General features: G+C 37.8%; 1 protein-coding gene across 1 annotated transcript; it reads left to right on the top strand.

Annotated features, from left to right (window-relative positions):
- The first annotated feature begins 1156 nt into the window (after window positions 1-1156).
- Window positions 1157-19240, top strand: gpkow (G patch domain and KOW motifs). The gene is made up of 11 exons (XM_051653261.1): window positions 1157-1365; window positions 1509-1678; window positions 2909-3048; window positions 6710-6816; window positions 12203-12410; window positions 13903-14035; window positions 14823-14979; window positions 15136-15259; window positions 18010-18079; window positions 18195-18280; window positions 18505-19240. Exons 1-11 carry the CDS (start codon window positions 1181-1183, stop codon window positions 18631-18633), a joined length of 1509 nt encoding a protein of 502 aa, XP_051509221.1. The 5' UTR covers window positions 1157-1180; the 3' UTR covers window positions 18634-19240.
- The last annotated feature ends 34 nt before the right edge of the window (window positions 19241-19274 follow it).

The following is a 19274-nucleotide window of genomic DNA, read 5'->3' as shown; positions in this document are numbered from 1 at the left end:
GTCCTTTCACTTATTGGACAGTTATTGAAAAACTTTTGATGAAATCACCTTGAACAAAACTGAAAATGACAGATAAGTATTTTTTCTGACATTTTGAGGTGACATTTTCAGGAATTCGTATTCCATGCGTAATTTGCAAAAATATATTATTATTATTATTATTTGTGAAATAAAATGTAACATCAAATTACCTCGAAATCATGAATCAGTAAAATGTTGCAGTGTATAGTGACAAACAGGTATTTAGGAAAGAGCTGTGGTACTGCATAAACTGCAGTTTTTATTTAAAAACAATATATATACAGTAATGTGCAAAAGTTTTAGGCACTTGTGAAAAATGTTGCATAGTGAGGACGTCTTCAAAAATAATGACATAAATAGTTTTCATTTATCACTTAATGTATACAAAGTCCAGTAAACATAAAAAAAGCTAAATCAATATTCAGTTTGACCACCTTTGCCTTTAAAACAGCACCAATTCTCCTAGGTACACCTGGACAGGTACACCTGTTGGCAGATAGGATGTTCCAAGTTTCTTGGAGAATTCTCCACAGTTCTTCTATCTATTTCGGCTGTTTCAATTGCTTCTGTCACTTTATGTAATCTCAGACAGACACGATGTTCAGTGGAAGGTTTTGTGGAGGCCATGACATCTGTTGCAGGGCTCCCTGTTCTTCTAATCTTTTCTATTTGCAAAAGTAATGTTTGGGAGTCAAACATTTACTGTATATTTCCTACTGACACACTAAAGCTGAAGATATAAATAACCATCTTAAGATAAATGCTTTTGGAAACATCTTATGTGCTTAAGACTTTTGCACAGTACTGTATTTATAAATTAAATAGTGCTTCAGATAGTGCTTAATTTAGGGGTCACTGCAAGATGAGTAGAATCGGATATTATTGTGCAGTATTAATAATTAATGTAATGATTTATTAAAAGTAAAACAATAGAACTTTATAATAATAGAACAGTTATTTATGATAATTTATTTTCAGGCTTGAGGAATACTTTTAATCTCTCAAATAAAATGAGAAAAACTGCATATTGCGTAGCATATTGCATTGTGGGAATAGTAGTATTTTTTGTACAAGCCGAGTATAGAGCTAGGTAATCCATGAAACTACATTTACCAGCGGTCTGCTCCAGCATCCAGGACTACAACAACACACAACAAACATGGCGTCGCCGGAGCGGCATCTGGATCGTGAATCGCTGAAGAGTAATGTTATTAGCCAAGAGGATGGAAGCAAAAAATCTGCTCCAATATCGTTCGGTTTTAGTAAAACACTTAGTAAGGTGAAACCCGTGAAGGCAGAAGAGCGAGATTTTTTAACTGAAGTCGAAGGGAAGGAACTCAAAGGGTGAGTTGAAGGCTAATGTTAGCTAGGTTAGCGGATAATCTCATTGAAACCAGTATGACGATTTGTTTAGATCTCACATGCCACGAGGTTCACGAGAAGGTGAATTACGCATAAACTCTTGCATGTCACTTATGTTTTTACAGCTCCAAACCGGTGGAGAAACCGAAGGAGTTGGTCATCCCGCTGATCCATAAGAACCGCTGGAACCGGCTGGATGCTGGGAAAGAAGACAAGAGCGGCGATGGAAAGACCAAAGATCCGTCCCAGGAGGAGGACACGGTGGAATCTCAAGCTGTCAAAGAACTCATAGAAGGTGTGTTGATAATTTGTTAATTTGACCTTGGCTGTGTTTCAAAATCTAGTGAGCTTCCTACATAGACAGCATTTTTAGGAATCTTCTTAAGGTGCCAGAAGGTTCTGTCAATGCCTTGGACATGTACAATGGCAGTACCATTGCTGTTTGGTTTAGAAGTACCATGGTATTCCTTTAAGTAACAATCTATGATATTTGACTATACTAATCTGTCAGTTTCTTGGCATATATCAGAATACAATGCTATTACCATCTGATACCATGATTGTCTAGTTCAGTGGTTCCAAACCCTGTTCCTGGAAGCCCCCACCCAACACTGCACATTTTGTATATCTCCTTTTCTGACACAACCAATTCAGGTCTTGGAGTCTCCACTAAAGAGCTGATGAGTTGAATCAGGTGTGTTTGATAAGGGAGATATCCAAAATGTGTAGTGTTGGGGGGCCTCCAGGAACAGGGTTGGGAATCACTGGTCTAGTCGAACCGCCACAGTACTTTTTTTGTAAGGGTCATAGCATTCCGTCACAGCCTTGCTGAGTTTGTCTGTGCTTGTGAGAGACTGCGGTAAAGTTAGTTTTATGTTTGATATTCGAAATAAAACCCATTGAACTCTCTGCATTGTTCAAAGAAGCGAAAACAACTGAGACATACATAAACAGATGTCCTTAGTATACCACACGGCTTATAAATCCATTAAACAATTTAACCATCTGAAGTTAGGACATCACACCAATTTTAACATACTCGGAAAAATATCCCTTTTATGACACAAGACTCCGTTTGGGGAATATACATTTGTATGTTTTATAAAAAATGAAGAAATCTAAATTTTAATTGTATTCTATTTGTAACACTTTGGTCGTTTCACCTTAAGTTTGATATTGTGAATATCAAACGAATGTCAAACATAAAACTAACTTTACCGCAGTTTGTGAGAGTATATGCCACTTTTACCTAACATTTCCAGATTAAGACAGTCAACAGTGTTCTTGTCTTATTTCGTGGCTTGGTGTTTAAAGACCTGAGCTGGTAAGTGAAAGGTTGCAGTTTCAGACCCCAGAAGGGGTGACTTATGAACTATCATTGTATTCTTGAGCAAGGAATTTTATTACAGAGGGACTGTCAATGTAGTAAAGATATAGCCTACTATAAGTTCCTTTGGATAGGAAAGCCTCTGCTAAATGAAGAATAATATAATAATGCATGTGATCTGTTCCACATCTACTGCAGAGTCTCAAAAGTATCAGGAGAGATGGAAGAACGAGTCACAGTCGGATCCCAACTTTGCCATTCCTCTTCTCATGCAGAACCAGGCCCCTCAGGGTTTTGAGGATGGAGACAAAGTCAACGTGGAATTGCGACCAGAATCGGTATGTCTATCTCTGTGATGCATACAAAGTAAGAGGAATGATAGAAGAACAGACAGCCCTATTCTTGCTAAAGTTGAGATTCCTTTGCTTTTCACTGGGTTAATTAGTCTAGCCAGCATTAAATGTTGCTTATCAGCATGGTAATATGGTTTTGTGTGAGTTACACATTAGTACATTTACAACCGAATGGCTTTTGCCAATACTTGGTCTTCTGAGAACTAGACACCAAATCCACCCATTTTGAGGTCTTTTCAGGCGTTTATAACGGTGTCTGACATTTATAACAGTGCTGAGCTCATCATAGCAAATGGTAATGAATTAAATGGAAAAAAAATAAGCAGGGTAGATTCTACTTTAGAGATTAGGTTTGATTAGGAATAAGTGTGAGGTTATAAGGCAGGATGAGAGAGTAGTGTGCTCTCTAGTAGAACCAAGACAGGACTGTTCAGTTGATCTGTGTCATTGGTTTGTGACTCATGCTGATCTCTGCAGCAGCTAACATCAGAACAGACCTGCATGTGTGAAACCGACTATATACAGTATTGGTGCATCTGAATATTAGTGTCCACGACTCCACAATTTTACTATACTGTGAATATGAGTTAAGTTCTAAACGATAAAGGTTCTGTAATTAAACTCAACTGTTTTGCTCATTTAGTCACTGATTTAGATTTTGTTACTAAATTAGACTGCTCCCATCCCTTCAACCCTAAGCTATCTCTCCAAAACCCCGTCCTCCAAATGCAAAAGTGTGTTCTTGGATTAGCTAAGTTTTATTAACTGCTAAAAAACAGTAAAATTGCTGTTTACAGAGACTAGAGCTGTCACAGAGACAAGTGTGATTTAATAGGACAACTATTTCACTGGTACCTGTCAGGTACAGTGTTCCCATGGTCTGTGGAAACCTGGAAATATCAGTGAATTTTTTTTATTGGGATTTCGAGGCCTGGAAAAGTAATGGAAATTAAAAGCTTTAAAAATATGGGAAAGTTCAATGTTCATTATAAAAGTTTCCAATTATGCTTGGCTTTAAAATATTGAAATGTCTAGAAACTGCTCCTTGTGAAGGCCGATTTATACTTCTGTGTCAAACCTACGCCATAGCCTGACGTTCACCTCTGCGAAATGTAACAACGCGTGTGTCAACGCAGACCATAACAACTGTGATTGGTCTGCTGTGCTACCAGAGACCGCCCTCCAGCATGACTAGAATTTATCTGAAGTAGTGGCGCATTTTCTCCAAGATTATGTTATCTGGGGCCTGGGTTGCTCAGCGAGTATTGATGCTGACTACCACCCCTGGAGTCTCAAGTTCAAATCCAGGGCGTGCTGAGTGACTCCAGCCAGGTCTCCTAAGCAACCAAATTGGCCCGGTTGCTAGGGAGGATAGAGTCACATGGGGTAACCTCCTCCTGGTCACGATTAGTGGTTCTCGCTCTCATTGGGGCGTGTGATAAATTGTGCGTGGATCGCGGAGGGTAGCATGAGCCTCCACATGCTGTGAGTCTCCGCGGTGTCATGCACAACGAGCCACGTGATAAGATGCGCGGATTGACGGTCTCAGAAGCGGAGGCAATTTAGACTTCACAACCCGGATTGAGGTGAGTAACCGTGCCACCACGAGGACCTAGTAAGTAGTGGGAATTGAGCATTCCAAATTGGAAGAAAAGGGGATAAAAAAAAAGATTGTTATCTATGCATCGTATGTATCCACTGATCAGTGAATGTGCCACATTGTATTTGGACATTTTCATTTTTATAATCTGTTTATTTCATGAACAAGCGAAAACATGACAAAAGACACATCTGTTTACAACTTATAAACTCTGTGCTTTTTCCTCTGGTCTTTTACTCTATATACAGTATATCAGGTATGTGAGTGAAACAATACTTGTCGTATTCTACTCAAGACCTTTCCGATCTGCATGATGTTTTGACAGTATGTTTGACAGTATGGTGTACAGTAAATAATCATATTTCATTATGAAAATGGGAAACTTCTAGTTTGTCATCAAATTAAAAAATATTTTACCTAAATGCTTAGTAAAGATTCTAAGCTTTAAAACAACACCCATTGTGTGTTGGTCAAGCAAGCAGCACGGAGCTGCTTTTTTGTTTTCAGCACGGAGCATCAAAGTATGCCACAATATTTATTTATTAATATTTAAGGGACTCAAAAGCAAGCATAAAGTCTGTGCCTGATTTACTGTCTCTGCATTGCAGGCAACATGTACATTTACATTTACGTTTATGCATTTGGCAGAAGCCAAAAATCAAAAGCAACTTACAGTGCATTCAGGGTATACATTTTATCAGTTTGTGTGTTCCCTGGGAACATGTATGTTAAATAATATGCACTTAAATACTACATACTTTGATGAACTCATTTTTAATGCTTCAATAATTGAATAAATACCATTGAATATACGAATTGCAGTGCCTTTGTTTATTTATGAAATGTACAGTTATTTTAGAAATTAAGGCATTTTCTCTCAATACAATAGCATTTTTGGCTGTGTACTCACAAAACGATGCATACACACCAACACAGAACTATAAATGCAAACCAATGCATTGGCCACTATGCAGAGCATATGTCATAGGTTCACAGCAGAAGTATGAACCAGCCTTGAGTGTGATCTGTGAACAGAATTGCAAAAATAATTGCCCTCCCAAATTCTCGCCATTGGTTGTGCCAGTATTGCAGTGTTGAGCTGGTCATGAGACTCAAGCAAATTGAGCAATGTTTTGATAGCACCACAGAGCCACTTTTCAGGGGAATAGATCTACATATGGTAACAGAGTAAATAATAATCACTTCATCTTTTTCTAGAAGTGTCTATTAATGCCAGTCTGTAAAATGTTAGTTTTAAATCTCTGTTATCTGTACTGCACTATCTGTGCTTGCTAATTTATTGCTGTTATCAATAGTAAATAAAGATACAGATTTACTAAAATAGTTATTTATAGACCCCTCTCAATTTATTGTTGCAAATCTGGGCCACATCAGTGTGTGCACATGCTGAGGATTAAAATGAAATCGTAGTTGATGATTGATTTGCAAAGTGTATTTTAACTTTCTAGTGTTATACCAGTGTATGTTCTGCAGCCGTGCTACTCGAGCTGTTGTCCAGTAATGTGGCCAAATGTGGTGTCAGCACAGGGCAGTTCAAGGTCATTGCACATGCAGTACTCTTGTTACATTTAAATAGTGTATGTATGCATGTGTGTGTGTAGTATAAGGGCGTGTGCTAATGAAATAAGTGATGAAAAACTCCCCTGCCGCATCCAAACAGCTTACTCTGCATAATCTCTCTCACACACACCTCCAGTCCATCACTTGTAGATTGTTGTGTGAGACCGCAAGCTATCTTGATTAGACATGGACATGACTCACATTCATTATGAGTGATTTTTACTGCCAATCAAACAGCTTGTTTGTTTAAATGCATGAAGAGAAGCTGCAATATTTCAGCTAATTATCACCTCTGCAGGTTGAGGTGTGTATTTCTAATCAGCAGTTTGTGTATCAGTGTCTGAATTTATTTTTGATAGATTTGTAAATCTGTGTGCATTAGCCTGTGCTTGATTTCTCAGTGGTAATGTTTGAGTGTGGTGTGTGTGTGTGTTGAATAGAGAGCTGATGTCCATTCTCATTCAGTCCACAGAGGCAGACTATGATAGTGTTCCTGTGGAGGCTTATGGGATGGCGATGCTGAAGGGAATGGGCTGGAAGCAAGGAGAGGGAATCGGACGCACATTTAAACAGTAAGCACTTCCCTTTTTATTTGATTTAATGATATTTAAAGTTGTAATTAAAATGATTGGGGAATGAGTTGCTCCAACTTGAAAGGAATATTTAGAACATTTACATGGCATGTTGTCTAGCACCCTTTAGATTATTCCTTAACAGCAAATGGATATAAGCTTTTCAAGATCTTGAACCTAGATATTTCAAAAACACTCTGGTTATATATGCACATCCAATACATTTTTGGATGAAATGGAGCAGAAAATTAAAATTCAGATAACATGGTTCAAAAAACAAATCCAAGAACTGAAATACAGTGGCAACAAAAAGTATGTGAACCCTTTGGAATTAACTGGTTTTCTGCATTAATTGGTCACAAAATGTGATAAAGTCACAAGTGTAGACAAACACAATGTCCACACAAACTAACGACACACAAACAATTATAATATTTCAAGTCTTTAATGAACACATCCCATTAAACATTCACAGTGCTGTGGAAAAAGTAAGTGACCCCTTGGATTTAATAACTGGTCGATCCTCCTTTGGCAGCAGTGACCTCAACCAAGCGTCTCTGGTAGCTGCCGATTAGACCTGCACAATGTTCAGAAGGAATTTGACCATTCTCCCTTACAGAACTGCTTCAGCTATTCTTAGGATGTCTGGTGTGAACTGCTCTCTTGAGGTCATTCCACAGCATCTCTATTGGGTTAAAGGGGTCATGAAATGCTATTTTTTAAAAATAATTTTATGATCTTCCCTGAGGTCCACTGATAATGTTAAACAGTCATAATTTAGTAATGTATGATCATTTCCCACCTTGTCTCTGGCCCTCTGTCTGAAATGCTTGGTTTTGGCCTTAGCGTCTCCTTTAAACTTCAACGTAAATGCCCACTGTTATAATTGGCTAACATCATGCAGCCCCTCAATTCAATCTAAAGAAAATGAACCAGCTCCACAACAATATAAAAACTACATTTCAGGGTTTACACATAACACACACAACATACTGCATCCGAATATATTAAACTGTTCATCTCAAGCACAACTGTTAATTCTCAGCACCATAAACTCAAAGTTATGACATTTGAAATATTCATGAATGAAACAGTTTACTTACTGTTTCCAAGTGTTTTTATCTGACCCATCCTTCAATAACAGTTCATTTGCAAAGCTTAAATCGTATTATGACTAGTTCACAAGCAATCCATGCTGATATGATTAAAAAAAACGCACACATAGTCCAAAGCACGGTGAACTGACACACACACACACATAGGCTCACTGAGGCGCACATTGCCGGAAACACATCAAAACGGGCAAAGACATCCATTTAGTGTATCTATACAAACACTAACAATTCAAAATAGCGCAGATGGGATAAGAAGGCATCCATGACACATTTGTGCTCAAAACAACAAGAGGCAGAGCAGCTGAATGAAAGAGAATGTCGTCTCCTCTTCAGAGTTGTAACTTAACACCGCGTCTTTTAAAAGCGATGAGATACATGACAGCGGTCAAAGATGTCTGTGTAGTTCATGTTAATATTTAAAAATAATTACAAATAGTCCAGATGGGTCCCCTTTGGTGTTCAGGAATAGTTAGCCACACTAGGCCTGTCTGTCCTGCTCTCTCAAACTGCGCGCCAGTGGGCGGGGCCAAGAGTGTGATAACGCATGCTGTGGGATGTGTAAATACAAATGAGCAATGTCTTGCCACATCACGAACATAGAGATTTCAAAACTAGATGTTTCAGCAGGGTGGTAACTAGAGATGCACCGGTACTACTCAATAGTACTCGTATCAGGCCGATACGGAGGGGTAAATATTGGTGTCATCATTTCATATTTCCAAGTACGAGTACATTAATATAATGACCTGGTTGCACATGTGTGCATAGTGCTTCTAAGAGCAGTTTGAAAACAAAAGAAACATTTTAATGTGTTTAAACCATTTAAATCTAGAACATCAGTTGTATTTTTTTTTTTTTTTTTATCCATCTTTACCTGATAAATGTGGATTCTCTCAGGTGCACACACCTTCTCTCTCTCTCCCATGTCTGCGGTGCGAGAGCTCGCATTCCCAAGTGCTTGCCAGTCATCCAGGATTTTTTTAACGGATAATTCCAAATGTCATTTTGATTTAAAAGATAAAAGACAGCAAGAAAGTTAAGAGAAATCTTTTGAAACTAATGCGAGTTTTCATTTCATCCGCCTTCTCTCTCAGCACATTTGTGTTTGAGGGAGGGGAAAAAAAAGAGCGCTATGATCAGACTCGAGCCAGAGATCTTCTATATACTATATTGAACAACCATCACAGTTCTATCATAGAAGAGAGCGTAACGGTCAACTAGCGTGTTACGACAGTAAGTCACCGTTTATGGATACCATACAAATGAATGGAGACAGCCGTAATCTGGCCCCTACATGTTGTAAAATCTCTAAATAAATCGCAATTTTATCATATGAACCTCATAGTTTACGCCAAACAGTTTATTTAGTGTAAATCATGTTTAAGATTAGCGGACAGGTGGTCAATTCATGAAGCGATGAACTGTTTCCTCACAAAAAGCAGTTCATTCAACGTCATGAAGCATTTTCTCCATCAACATCCATTCAAAAAGAACGGCCTCTTGTCTCCTCGCTAGTGTACCACCATAGAATGTCTATGGGACCACCGCGTTAAGCTATTCTATACTATCCTTGAAGGCTCACGCCAGACGGTCATTGTTGCCATAAACACCGCAACTCAAAAAAATCATGTTACGTGTAAAGATGAAGCTAGAAATAGTGATGGGAGTTACTGTCTGTCACTTCAGCCCAATAACAGCACAGTATGTAAAGCAGTTAAACAGACGTCGAACTCAGTCATGCTCAATATAACAAATCGAGAACAATCAATCAATACTAAAGCTGCACTGTCCTCTCCGTGAATGTGCAGAACAATATGGATAAAACAACAACGATAAAGCATAAATAACACGTAAGTGTTAGCTGGGATACTTTTAAAGGTAAGCTACACCCTATTAAAACAGTTTTGAATTGTCATTTTTAATGACTGAAAACGCTAATATTGGCAATATTAAGATATCAAATGCATATAGAATGGCATATGTTTACAAACACAAAACCACTCGTATCGGTAATCGGTATTGGCCGATACCCAAAACTAGTTACTTGGTACTTGGTGCATCTCTAGCGGTAACTATACAAGTTCTCTTTTTAGACTGGGGAGGAAGTTTTGCATTTTGAAATGTACAATATGTTTTTATAGTACAGTTACCTCTTGTATATCTAAATATTAAGGAAAATGTTATTCTCCATTTCATGACCCCTTTAAGGTCTGGGCTCTGACTGGGCCACTCAAAGTTGGATTCTGTTTTTTTGAAGCCATTCTCTAGTGGATTTACTTTGATGTTTAGGGTCATTGTCCTGCTGCATCACCTAACTTCTACTGAGTTTCAGCTGGCACACAGCCACCCTGACATTATACTGTAGGATATAAATTCTTCCCTCATTGATGGCTAGTGCTCCCGAAGCAGCAAAGCAGCCCCAAATCATGATGCTCCCTCCACCGTATATCACTGTTGGGATGTTGTTTTCATGTTGGTATGCGGAGCCCTTTGTACGCCATACGTAGTGCTGCGCGTTCTTGCCAAACTATTCAACCATAGTTTCATCAGTCCACAACTTTATCCCAGTAGTATTGTGGAGTATCAAGGTAGTCTTTGGCAAACTTCAGCCATGCAGCATTGTTTTTGTTGAAAAGCAGTGGCTTCCTTGTTTCCTGTGTAATATTTTCTGTATAGTAGACTCATGAACAGATATGTTAACCAGTTTCAATGATTCCTTCAAGTCTTTAGCTGTCACTCTAAGGTTCTTTTTTTACTTCATTGAGCCTTCTGCTGTGTACCACTTCTAGTGAGAGTAGCCACAGTACAAAATCATCTCCATTTATAGATAATCTGTCTAACTGTGGACAGATGAATATCTAAGCTTTTCAAGATAAATTTGTAACCCTTTCCAGCTTTATGCAATGCAACAATTCTTGATCGTAGGTCTACTGAGATCTCTTTTTTGCAAAGCATGGTCCACGTCAGCAGATGCTTCTTGTGAATAGCAAACTCAAAATGTTTGAGTGATTTTTATAAGTCAAAGTAGCTCTAACCCACACCTCCAATCTCATTTCATTAATTAGATGCCAGGATTGCCAACTAATTAGTTTTTGTTGACGTCATTATCCTAGGGGTTCACATACTTTTTTCCAACCTACACTCAGAATGTTTGAATGATGTACCTATTCAATATGTACATGAACAATACAATAATTTGTGTATTATAAGTTAAAACAGATTGTGTTTGTTCATTATTGTAACTTAAATGAAGATCAAACCAGATTTTAAGACAAATTTACACATAAATGCAGGTAATTCCACAGGGTTCACATACTTTTTCTTGCCACTGTATACTGCCATGATAGTAGAGTAGTATGTTAGTTTAATATTCCAAACATAGCTAACAACTTGGGTGTGCTACTTTTTAATACTGCATATTACCTTCAAAAAGAAAAAAGTCTAGGTGCATCAGACACTGCAGCGATATTATATTGCCATTTGGGTTTTTTTTATATCTTGAAATATTCCTTTTATGGCACATACTAATAATTTTGTTTTGTGTTTGTTTGTTTTTATGAGCTGTTGTCGAATTACTTGTCCATTGTTAGAAAGATACATTCTTATTCAGACCTGTTCATCTGAACCTTTGACCTCTGCAGTATCTATCTTTATAGTTTGATTACTACATCGAATGCATGTGATGTTTGGTCCTCTCTGCAAGTCTTATCTGCTCATGTTCCCTTGTGCTGGGATTATTGTACTGACTGCAGACATTGATGACAGCAGATTATGATTTTATGTCTAATGCATTGAAGAATTATTTCAGACCAGTGCTGGGAATCTTTGGCATAGACTGGCAGCACACTTTAATCTTTTGTGCTTAAGGGTCCATCTGTCCACTTGTTTGAACATGGAAATACACAGACTGCTCTTTATCAGGGGTGGGGTACAGCCACACAGATGAATGGAAGATTGTGTTCATGGCGGTTCACGCTGGATGCATTCTTGCGTAAATATAGGGCTAGATGCAGTACAGCGAAATGGAACAGTACGCAGGTGTCTCAAGACACGTTAAACTGTTGACATGCCATCTGTAAGGAATAGTTCTGTCATAATTTACTCACCCTCAATTCTAAGAATCTATAAGATGCATTGCCCATCTACTTCATGTTTACATTAAAAAACAATCCAAAAATAGCTTGTGGTTTTTATTAAAGATGTGTCTTTATTGTTACTCTAAAACTTTTGCTTCCTCTGTCCCTCTCTCTTCTCTTCTCTTTTTGCATTAGAGATGTGAAGCCCATAGAGCATCAGTTAAGGCCTAAAGGGATGGGTTTGGGTGCTGATCGCTCTGCCATTAAAGACCTAGAGCCTGGTCGTCCAAAACGGCCCCCTAAACCTGGTGAAGAGAGGGGGCAGGAAGAGGAGGCTCTGGTTCTGGGACCTGGAGGATGTGTTCTGGTCCTGGCAGGAGCACACAAAGACCTGTATGGAAAGGTGAGTCTAACTTCATTCATGACATATTACTGATGAACCAGTATGAAACAGCTGAAAGTTGGAAGTGTTTGAATGACATAAGATGGATCACAGTGTCTACTTATTAGCAAAGCACAAGAAGTAATTGGACAGTATATCGACCAGAGATGTTTATCAGTCAATATTTGGCCATTTTGAGATTATTTTACAATGACCATGTCTACATGGCGAAAGGAAGTTGTTAGCTCCCCCTTGTGTCAGTACCAAAATCTACTGTCAACCTTGTCAATGGATAAAGGACATTTTCTGTTTTTAAAGCTGAAGTAGGTCATTTCTGCGCCACCGAACGGAATTGCAAAAATAAGTAATTTTTTAACAGCCTTCCGAATATGCCCCCCGCCTACCGTTGATCAAACTAATAGTCCCACCCCCAGCTCACGGCATTGTTGAGTCAGTGTTGTTGTGTCAGACTAGACGGGTCGCTCAAAACAAACAGGGTCTTTTAAAATGTATTAAATCATTTGTCAAATTACAGATGTTTTCATTTTGTCAATTTTATGTAAGTCTCATTTGTCATCATTAAATTATCTATTTATCAGCATATATCGTCCACCCTGCTTTCTAGACATTGGAACCATTGCCTTCCGATCATTAATGTAAAACATGGAAATGTAACATTATATCTTGCTGTCTTCAGAGATGATCTTTTTTCCCCCTTAATACTTAAAGGAATACTCTGTGTTCAATACAAGTTAAGCTCAACAGCATTTGTGGCATAATATTGATTACCACTAAAATTCATTTCGACTCGTTCCTCCTTTAAAAAAAAAAAAAAAAAAAAAAAAAAGCACATCTGGGTTTCATTGAGGTGCTTACAATGGAAGTAAATGGAGCAATCTGTAAACATTAAAATACTCACTATTTCAAAAGTATAGCCACAAGAAATAAACAATATGTTTGTTAATATGATTTTAATGTGATGAAATCACTTCTAACCTTTTCTGTGTAAAGTTATAGCCAATTTTACAACTTCGTTGCCATGATGATGTAATGTCAACAAACCCTAAAAGGACTGTAAAAATTATGATTTAAACACCTTTACAGCTTAAATAACACAAGTTTTAACAGAAGAATTAATGCAAGTGCTTTTATATAATTATAAGCTTCACGTTTCTGTCTTTAAACCCTCCAAAAATGGTCCCCAATCACTTCCATTGTACCTGCCTCACTGTAACCTCAATTTTTGCTTTTTTTAAAGAAAAGGATGGACGAGTCAAAATGATTTTTTGTGGCAATCAACATTATGCCACAAAAGCTATCAATTGAGCTTAACTTGTATTGAACCCGGAATATTTCTTTAATAGTAGTCATTGTGATTGGACCGCAATAGAATAGTTTTAGTGTCTACCACCTTTAAGTCTTCCTAATTTTGTTTTTCGCTCTGTCTCTTTCTGTCTTTCTCAACACTTACTCATTCTGTCTCATATTTACTCTCACACTTTCTCTGTCACAGATAGAGGGATTGGATCCAGATAATGCCAGAGCTATTGTCAAACTTGCCATTGGCGGCAAGACGGTGACCATCATTCAGCACTCTTTAAAACTAGTCACACGCAAGGAGTACGAAAAATACAGCAAAGACTTAAGTAAATCTGTTCTTATGTTTATTTTTGTCTGTGGTTTGTCTATGGTTTTTCCACTGTCAAATATCTCCCCTGCAATAGTATTTATTGTTAATGCATATAATAGCATCTGTAAAATCTACTCGAGTTTTCTAGCTATTCTAAACCCAAATCAAATATGTTTAAAACTGGTGCTTCTCCATCTGTAGTCCCTCTTGAATATTCTTTTAAAGGTAACCTGAAATGGTATGGGGGGGGGGGGGATAACATTTATTCATCAGGATTTGATTGGATCGTTAAAAATTGGCAATGGTATTGTTGGGTATTATATTTCCCCCACCTGTGTTGCCTTGGTTACATAAAAAGTACAGCACATAAAGTTGTTTAGAGGAGGAAATAGTTATTACATTTTGATAAATAAAAATACAATTATGAAGAATTTTTTTTGCTTTAGAAAAATGTGCACTATTCTTAAGAAATAGGGTGACATCATGTTGTCTTTAAACTGACTTGAGACCAGTAATCAAAGTTGAATGGCTTGACTGTGTTCAGTGCAATTTGAGCTCGTGTGAAAACAAGTTTTTTGGTTTCAAACATTTAAACCATTTATTTTTTTGTAATATGAACCTTTGAGGTCTGAAATACACACATTTATCATGTCAGTTTGTACACATGCAAGTACTACTAGCACATATACCCAGAAACTAATCGTAGAAAACACCATTGAATTTTTGATTTTTGATTTTTACTCTAGTATTCATTAGAAATACTTGACTTACCAGCAACTTTTTGATCTGTCTTTGTTTACCAGGTCGTCTAAGCAAAGCACACAAAGATAAAGAGAGAGAGAAAGAACGAGAACAGCAGTTAAACGGCAAAGATGAGAGAGGAAAAACAGATCGAGGCAGAGAGAGGGAGAAGGACAGAGATCAGAAGAAAAGAAAACACAGAGAATCAAGTGCAGACAGGTAAGTTGTCTCTTTATGCTGCATTTTAAATGTGGCATCATTCCGACGTGACACTCTAGTGTTTCTGAAAATCCCTATGCAAAAACTCAGTATTCAGTATAACTGTAATATATTCTTTATTTAATCTTTAAATTTCCTGTTCCTCCCTGATGTCAGAGATAAGCCTCCCCCGGCAAAGGAGTCCCGGCCCTCCCCCCCAGCCCCCTCTTGGCTCCAAAGGGACCTCCGTGTGCGCTTTATAGATAAATTATTCAAAGGAGGCAAATACTACAACTCAAAGGTACTTCACTTTTGCCACATACTCTTTATGTTTACATGCACTTTAAAAGTTACATTTCAGTCAGACTAAAACAATAATTTGTCTTTTTAAAACGTCATATAAACGCTTTAAGCCTAGTGTACACTACATGACTCCTGCTCATCTCCTTTGATATTTGGAGTCGGCGACTGGTCCGTGACGAGAAGTTTTAGATCTCATGACCAATGGTCTTATAGTGTGTGCACTCCTGCGACATTCTGAGACTAGTCGGATTTCAAAACAGCTTGATATCTAGACGTATTGTCGTCAGGTGTGCGCACTGTCCCGATGAGCGAGGGGCCGACAATGAGCCACAGCCAATGAAATATAGAGAAAGCGCAAGAGGAGAGCAAGGTATTTGGATACCTTGGATATAAATTATTAGTTAATAGAATAAAATCATCCACATCTCCATACGCTGTCTTTGTTATTTTCAGCTGTTTTTCTTTTTTCCTTTACAAATAAGCGTGAAAACGGGCAAGAGCCATTCTATCATGTTTGTAGACATGTTATCAAAAATAAACTGTGCGAGTTTGTGAATTAATTTCGTTATCCTAATTTTAAGATGCATTTTAGGGCAATCCGTCTGTAATGGGACGACACTGAAGACAGCTGGAACGCCTGTTTTTTTGACTGTTACATGTGAATTTAAAGTGAAAATAAGTGTACCATCAGAAAATTAAAAAAAGCGAATGCATGAACATGCACTAACTCAGAATTGTGCTCTAAACATCATGTTTACCTATAATTAAGAGAAACTGTGCCGTTTTTAGCACGTTCTTTTTCTTTTACTTTTTTGCGCTTAAAGGTGCAATATGTAACAATTTTCATGTAATATTCACCTTTTTTTTTTTTTTGCCAATGTGTGAACGGCTTGTAACGCAACTTAAAAAATGAGCCCTTCGCAGACTTCCTAGGTTGCCTATTAAAGCCTGTAGACTGATTTTTATGCGAAGGGAGCGGGTCGCTTTTGCCGGGAAAATCCAAAGGATGTGACGTTTATGTGCGCTCCCGAGAGCCTTGCTTCAGACAGCGCTATTCAACAGTGACAACAAACTGCAACACTAGGTAACGTTATCTTAGAGATGGAATCCAGCAAACGGCCGACTCACAGCACAACACCGACTCCTACACAAACAAAAAAAATTATCTACTGAATCCAGTCTGGCTAAGCGGGAATGTGATCGTGGTCGAGAGAAATCTAGAGTGAACATCGGCAGGACATTTGATTCCTGGAGGGACCTTCGTTCGGTTTTGGGTTTAAAACCGATCCTGAATTGCCGTTCTTCTTATTGAACAGGTAAGCTTGCATAACTGCAAAGCATGTGAAATATAGTGCCATAAGGATTGATCTGTGTAATTTTAGCTAACTTGATCTTGCCTGCACAGTAACTGTCATAAACAATATTAATCTGTAATTATTCAGCAAGGTAAACTACAATAACACATGAAATGAATGCTAGACAATGTTCAAGATAATGTAAAAAGCTCCATACATTAGTGTAACATAACTTGGTTATACAGAAAATATATACATTCTATTATTATAAAACTATAGCGCATCGATATATCAAAATGACAGTTGTGATGGAATCACATCAATACTGAATTGTGATTACTTCAAACTACAGTCTCGCATAGTCAGATCTATATCCACACTTTGTTTTAGCACTGTTCCAGCACTGGAGAGTCAAATATAATATACAGTCTCAAAGTTTGTAGTAAAACAATCAGAACTGTGTAATTTTAATTATGCTACCACATCTGTCAGCATCGTGTCGATGAATCACGTTCAGTCTCTTTGTACGTTATGTCATTGTTTTGGTCGATGCTCCCTATGAAGTGTGTACACGAGCACGAGCAACAGGTAGCTGGCTGCTGTTCACTTAACGGCCACAGGTGTCATTAATAACAAGGGTTTCTGAATCTTACATACTGCACCTTTAATTATCATGCAGTAAAACAGACATAATGATTGATGTATTTCCTCATGAAATCTTAGACTCACCCCTCGAAATCAAGTGTCAAAAGAGATGACCAGGATTAATGGTGATGTGTCTCACTTGTACATTTGTGATCGGATCACCTAAAATGCATCTCAATACCAGGTGTACACATGGTCTCAGTCAGGAATGAATGGTTGTGTTGTTGATGCACCCAGTCTGCGATCGGTCATGTAGTGTGCTCATCAGCATGATGGAAAACAAGACTGTTAGTCACAGGGCACCGACTGCAATTCGTGTAGTTTGCGCTAGTTCAGCCGAAATCATGCAGGTCTGATTTTTGCAAAGCAGACCTTGATAATGCGATTGCTAGGTTGGCATCATCTAGCAGTTATTCAAGTTTAATCGAACCACAACTGGCCTCAGCATTGTGCACGTTCCATAAGACAGATGGCTGGCTTCTTTTGTGTAGTTTTGCACGCTAATATGACCCATCTGGTCAATTGGAAAAACGTCCATGACACTTCTTCAGCTGACATCCTTCCTTCAAATATTCGATTAAGCATTGTGTCATCATCATGTATACTTGGACAGACAGAAGAATACTTTAGCTTGACTACCCAAAAATCCATTGTAGTTTAATTATAAATCACATGTAAATGTAAACAGTGTAGGAGCTCTCAGCATTATTTTATTAGATTTATTCATCTTTATTATTGTGATACCTTTTTTATGCAGTGTTAATTGAAGTTGTCATTTAATTTGCTTGAATTGGTTTTGTGCTTTTAGATGAGAGTTGAGGACGTCCTGACACCCCACACCTGTGTGTGTCGCACAGAAGAGGGAAGACTGTTAGACGGTATGGCAGAGTTTTACGCTGATCTTATAAGTGCATTGGATAAGTAGCAATACAACAGTGAAGCTTTTAATTGACTGATAACTTATGGCAAGTTGTACTCATTTGTTTTGCTCAGATGTTAGACAGAAGATGCTGGAGACCATTATACCCAAGCATGACTCCGACTCCATTATGGTGGTTCTTGGAGAACACAGAGGACAGGTATTCAGATTGACTTGCTTGTATTGGACAACTTAGCCATGTTTCATAGTGATCTGCCTTCCTAGATAGCATTTTAGGCATGTAAATATCGCTTCCTTACGAGATACGTTGTTTTGGCAGATTTTTGTAGCCACATTAATCGTAAAACTTCAGAGATGTGCATTTCTGCCCCAGAAGCATAATGTAATACAGTGCATTTGATAAGAGATTGTGTTGTTTCACAGGTGGGCCGTATCCTGAAGCGAGACCGAGATAAGTGTAGAGTCATGGTTCAGCTGGACCGTTACGAAGAACAGGTTTTCGCTCTCGACTATGACGCCATCTGTCATTATGTGGGCGGAACAGAACACTGAGAAGCCTATTGGAAGGCACAATATATATTTGTCCTCCAATCCTCTTCATTTAAATCTGTTCTGATGGCGGATTTAGTCACAATTGGCTTTTTCCTATATTGCTATTGACCAATATATCAGATGTAGTCAAATTTTTAATACAACCAAGACATAATTTATTTTGTTGTATTTTTAAAGCAATCTTAGACCCAAATAAGGAGACTTATTTGAATGTTATTACTGTCCATTCATACATATTGGGTGAAAGTTTTTTTGCATTTGTCTAGAGTTTAGAAATGAGTGGGATCAATTAAAAAAAGTTGCCATTTTTCACTTTGTATAATGATATAAAGAATATTCACACAGGTCATCCATGTAACTGTAATATACTGGTGTCTGCTACCAGTTTGGGGAATATAAAAAAAAAAAAAACATTTATATTTCAGCCCAATGTGATTAGGTAAAAGAAAATATCACTGCCAGTTCATTGGATTGTAAACTTTCACAACAGTTAGTTATTGTCCAATGAAGATACCAATTTCATGTTTATGTACAAAGTTATGCACAAGCCACTAGAATCTGTACGTTATCTTTTAATAATAAAATCATGACAAATTCCTTAAATGCATTTGACTTGATTTCTCAATTATTGAAACATCACT

Source organism: Myxocyprinus asiaticus, chromosome 24 (genome assembly GCF_019703515.2).
Source record: "Myxocyprinus asiaticus isolate MX2 ecotype Aquarium Trade chromosome 24, UBuf_Myxa_2, whole genome shotgun sequence".
NCBI classification, from domain to species: Eukaryota; Metazoa; Chordata; class Actinopteri; order Cypriniformes; family Catostomidae; genus Myxocyprinus; species Myxocyprinus asiaticus.
This window is presented reverse-complemented; position numbering and strand designations above follow the sequence as displayed.

Excerpts from the sequence above, each read along its gene's own strand:
- gpkow (XM_051653261.1), top strand. The coding sequence starts at position 1,181 with ATGGCGTCGCCGGAGCGGCATCTGGATCGTGAATCGCTGAAGAGTAAT. Across the intron at positions 14,036-14,822 it reads AAAATACAGCAAAGACTTAA|GTCGTCTAAGCAAAGCACAC; the intron begins GTAAATCTGTTC and ends TTTGTTTACCAG. Across the intron at positions 15,260-18,009 it reads GCAAATACTACAACTCAAAG|ATGAGAGTTGAGGACGTCCT; the intron begins GTACTTCACTTT and ends TTGTGCTTTTAG.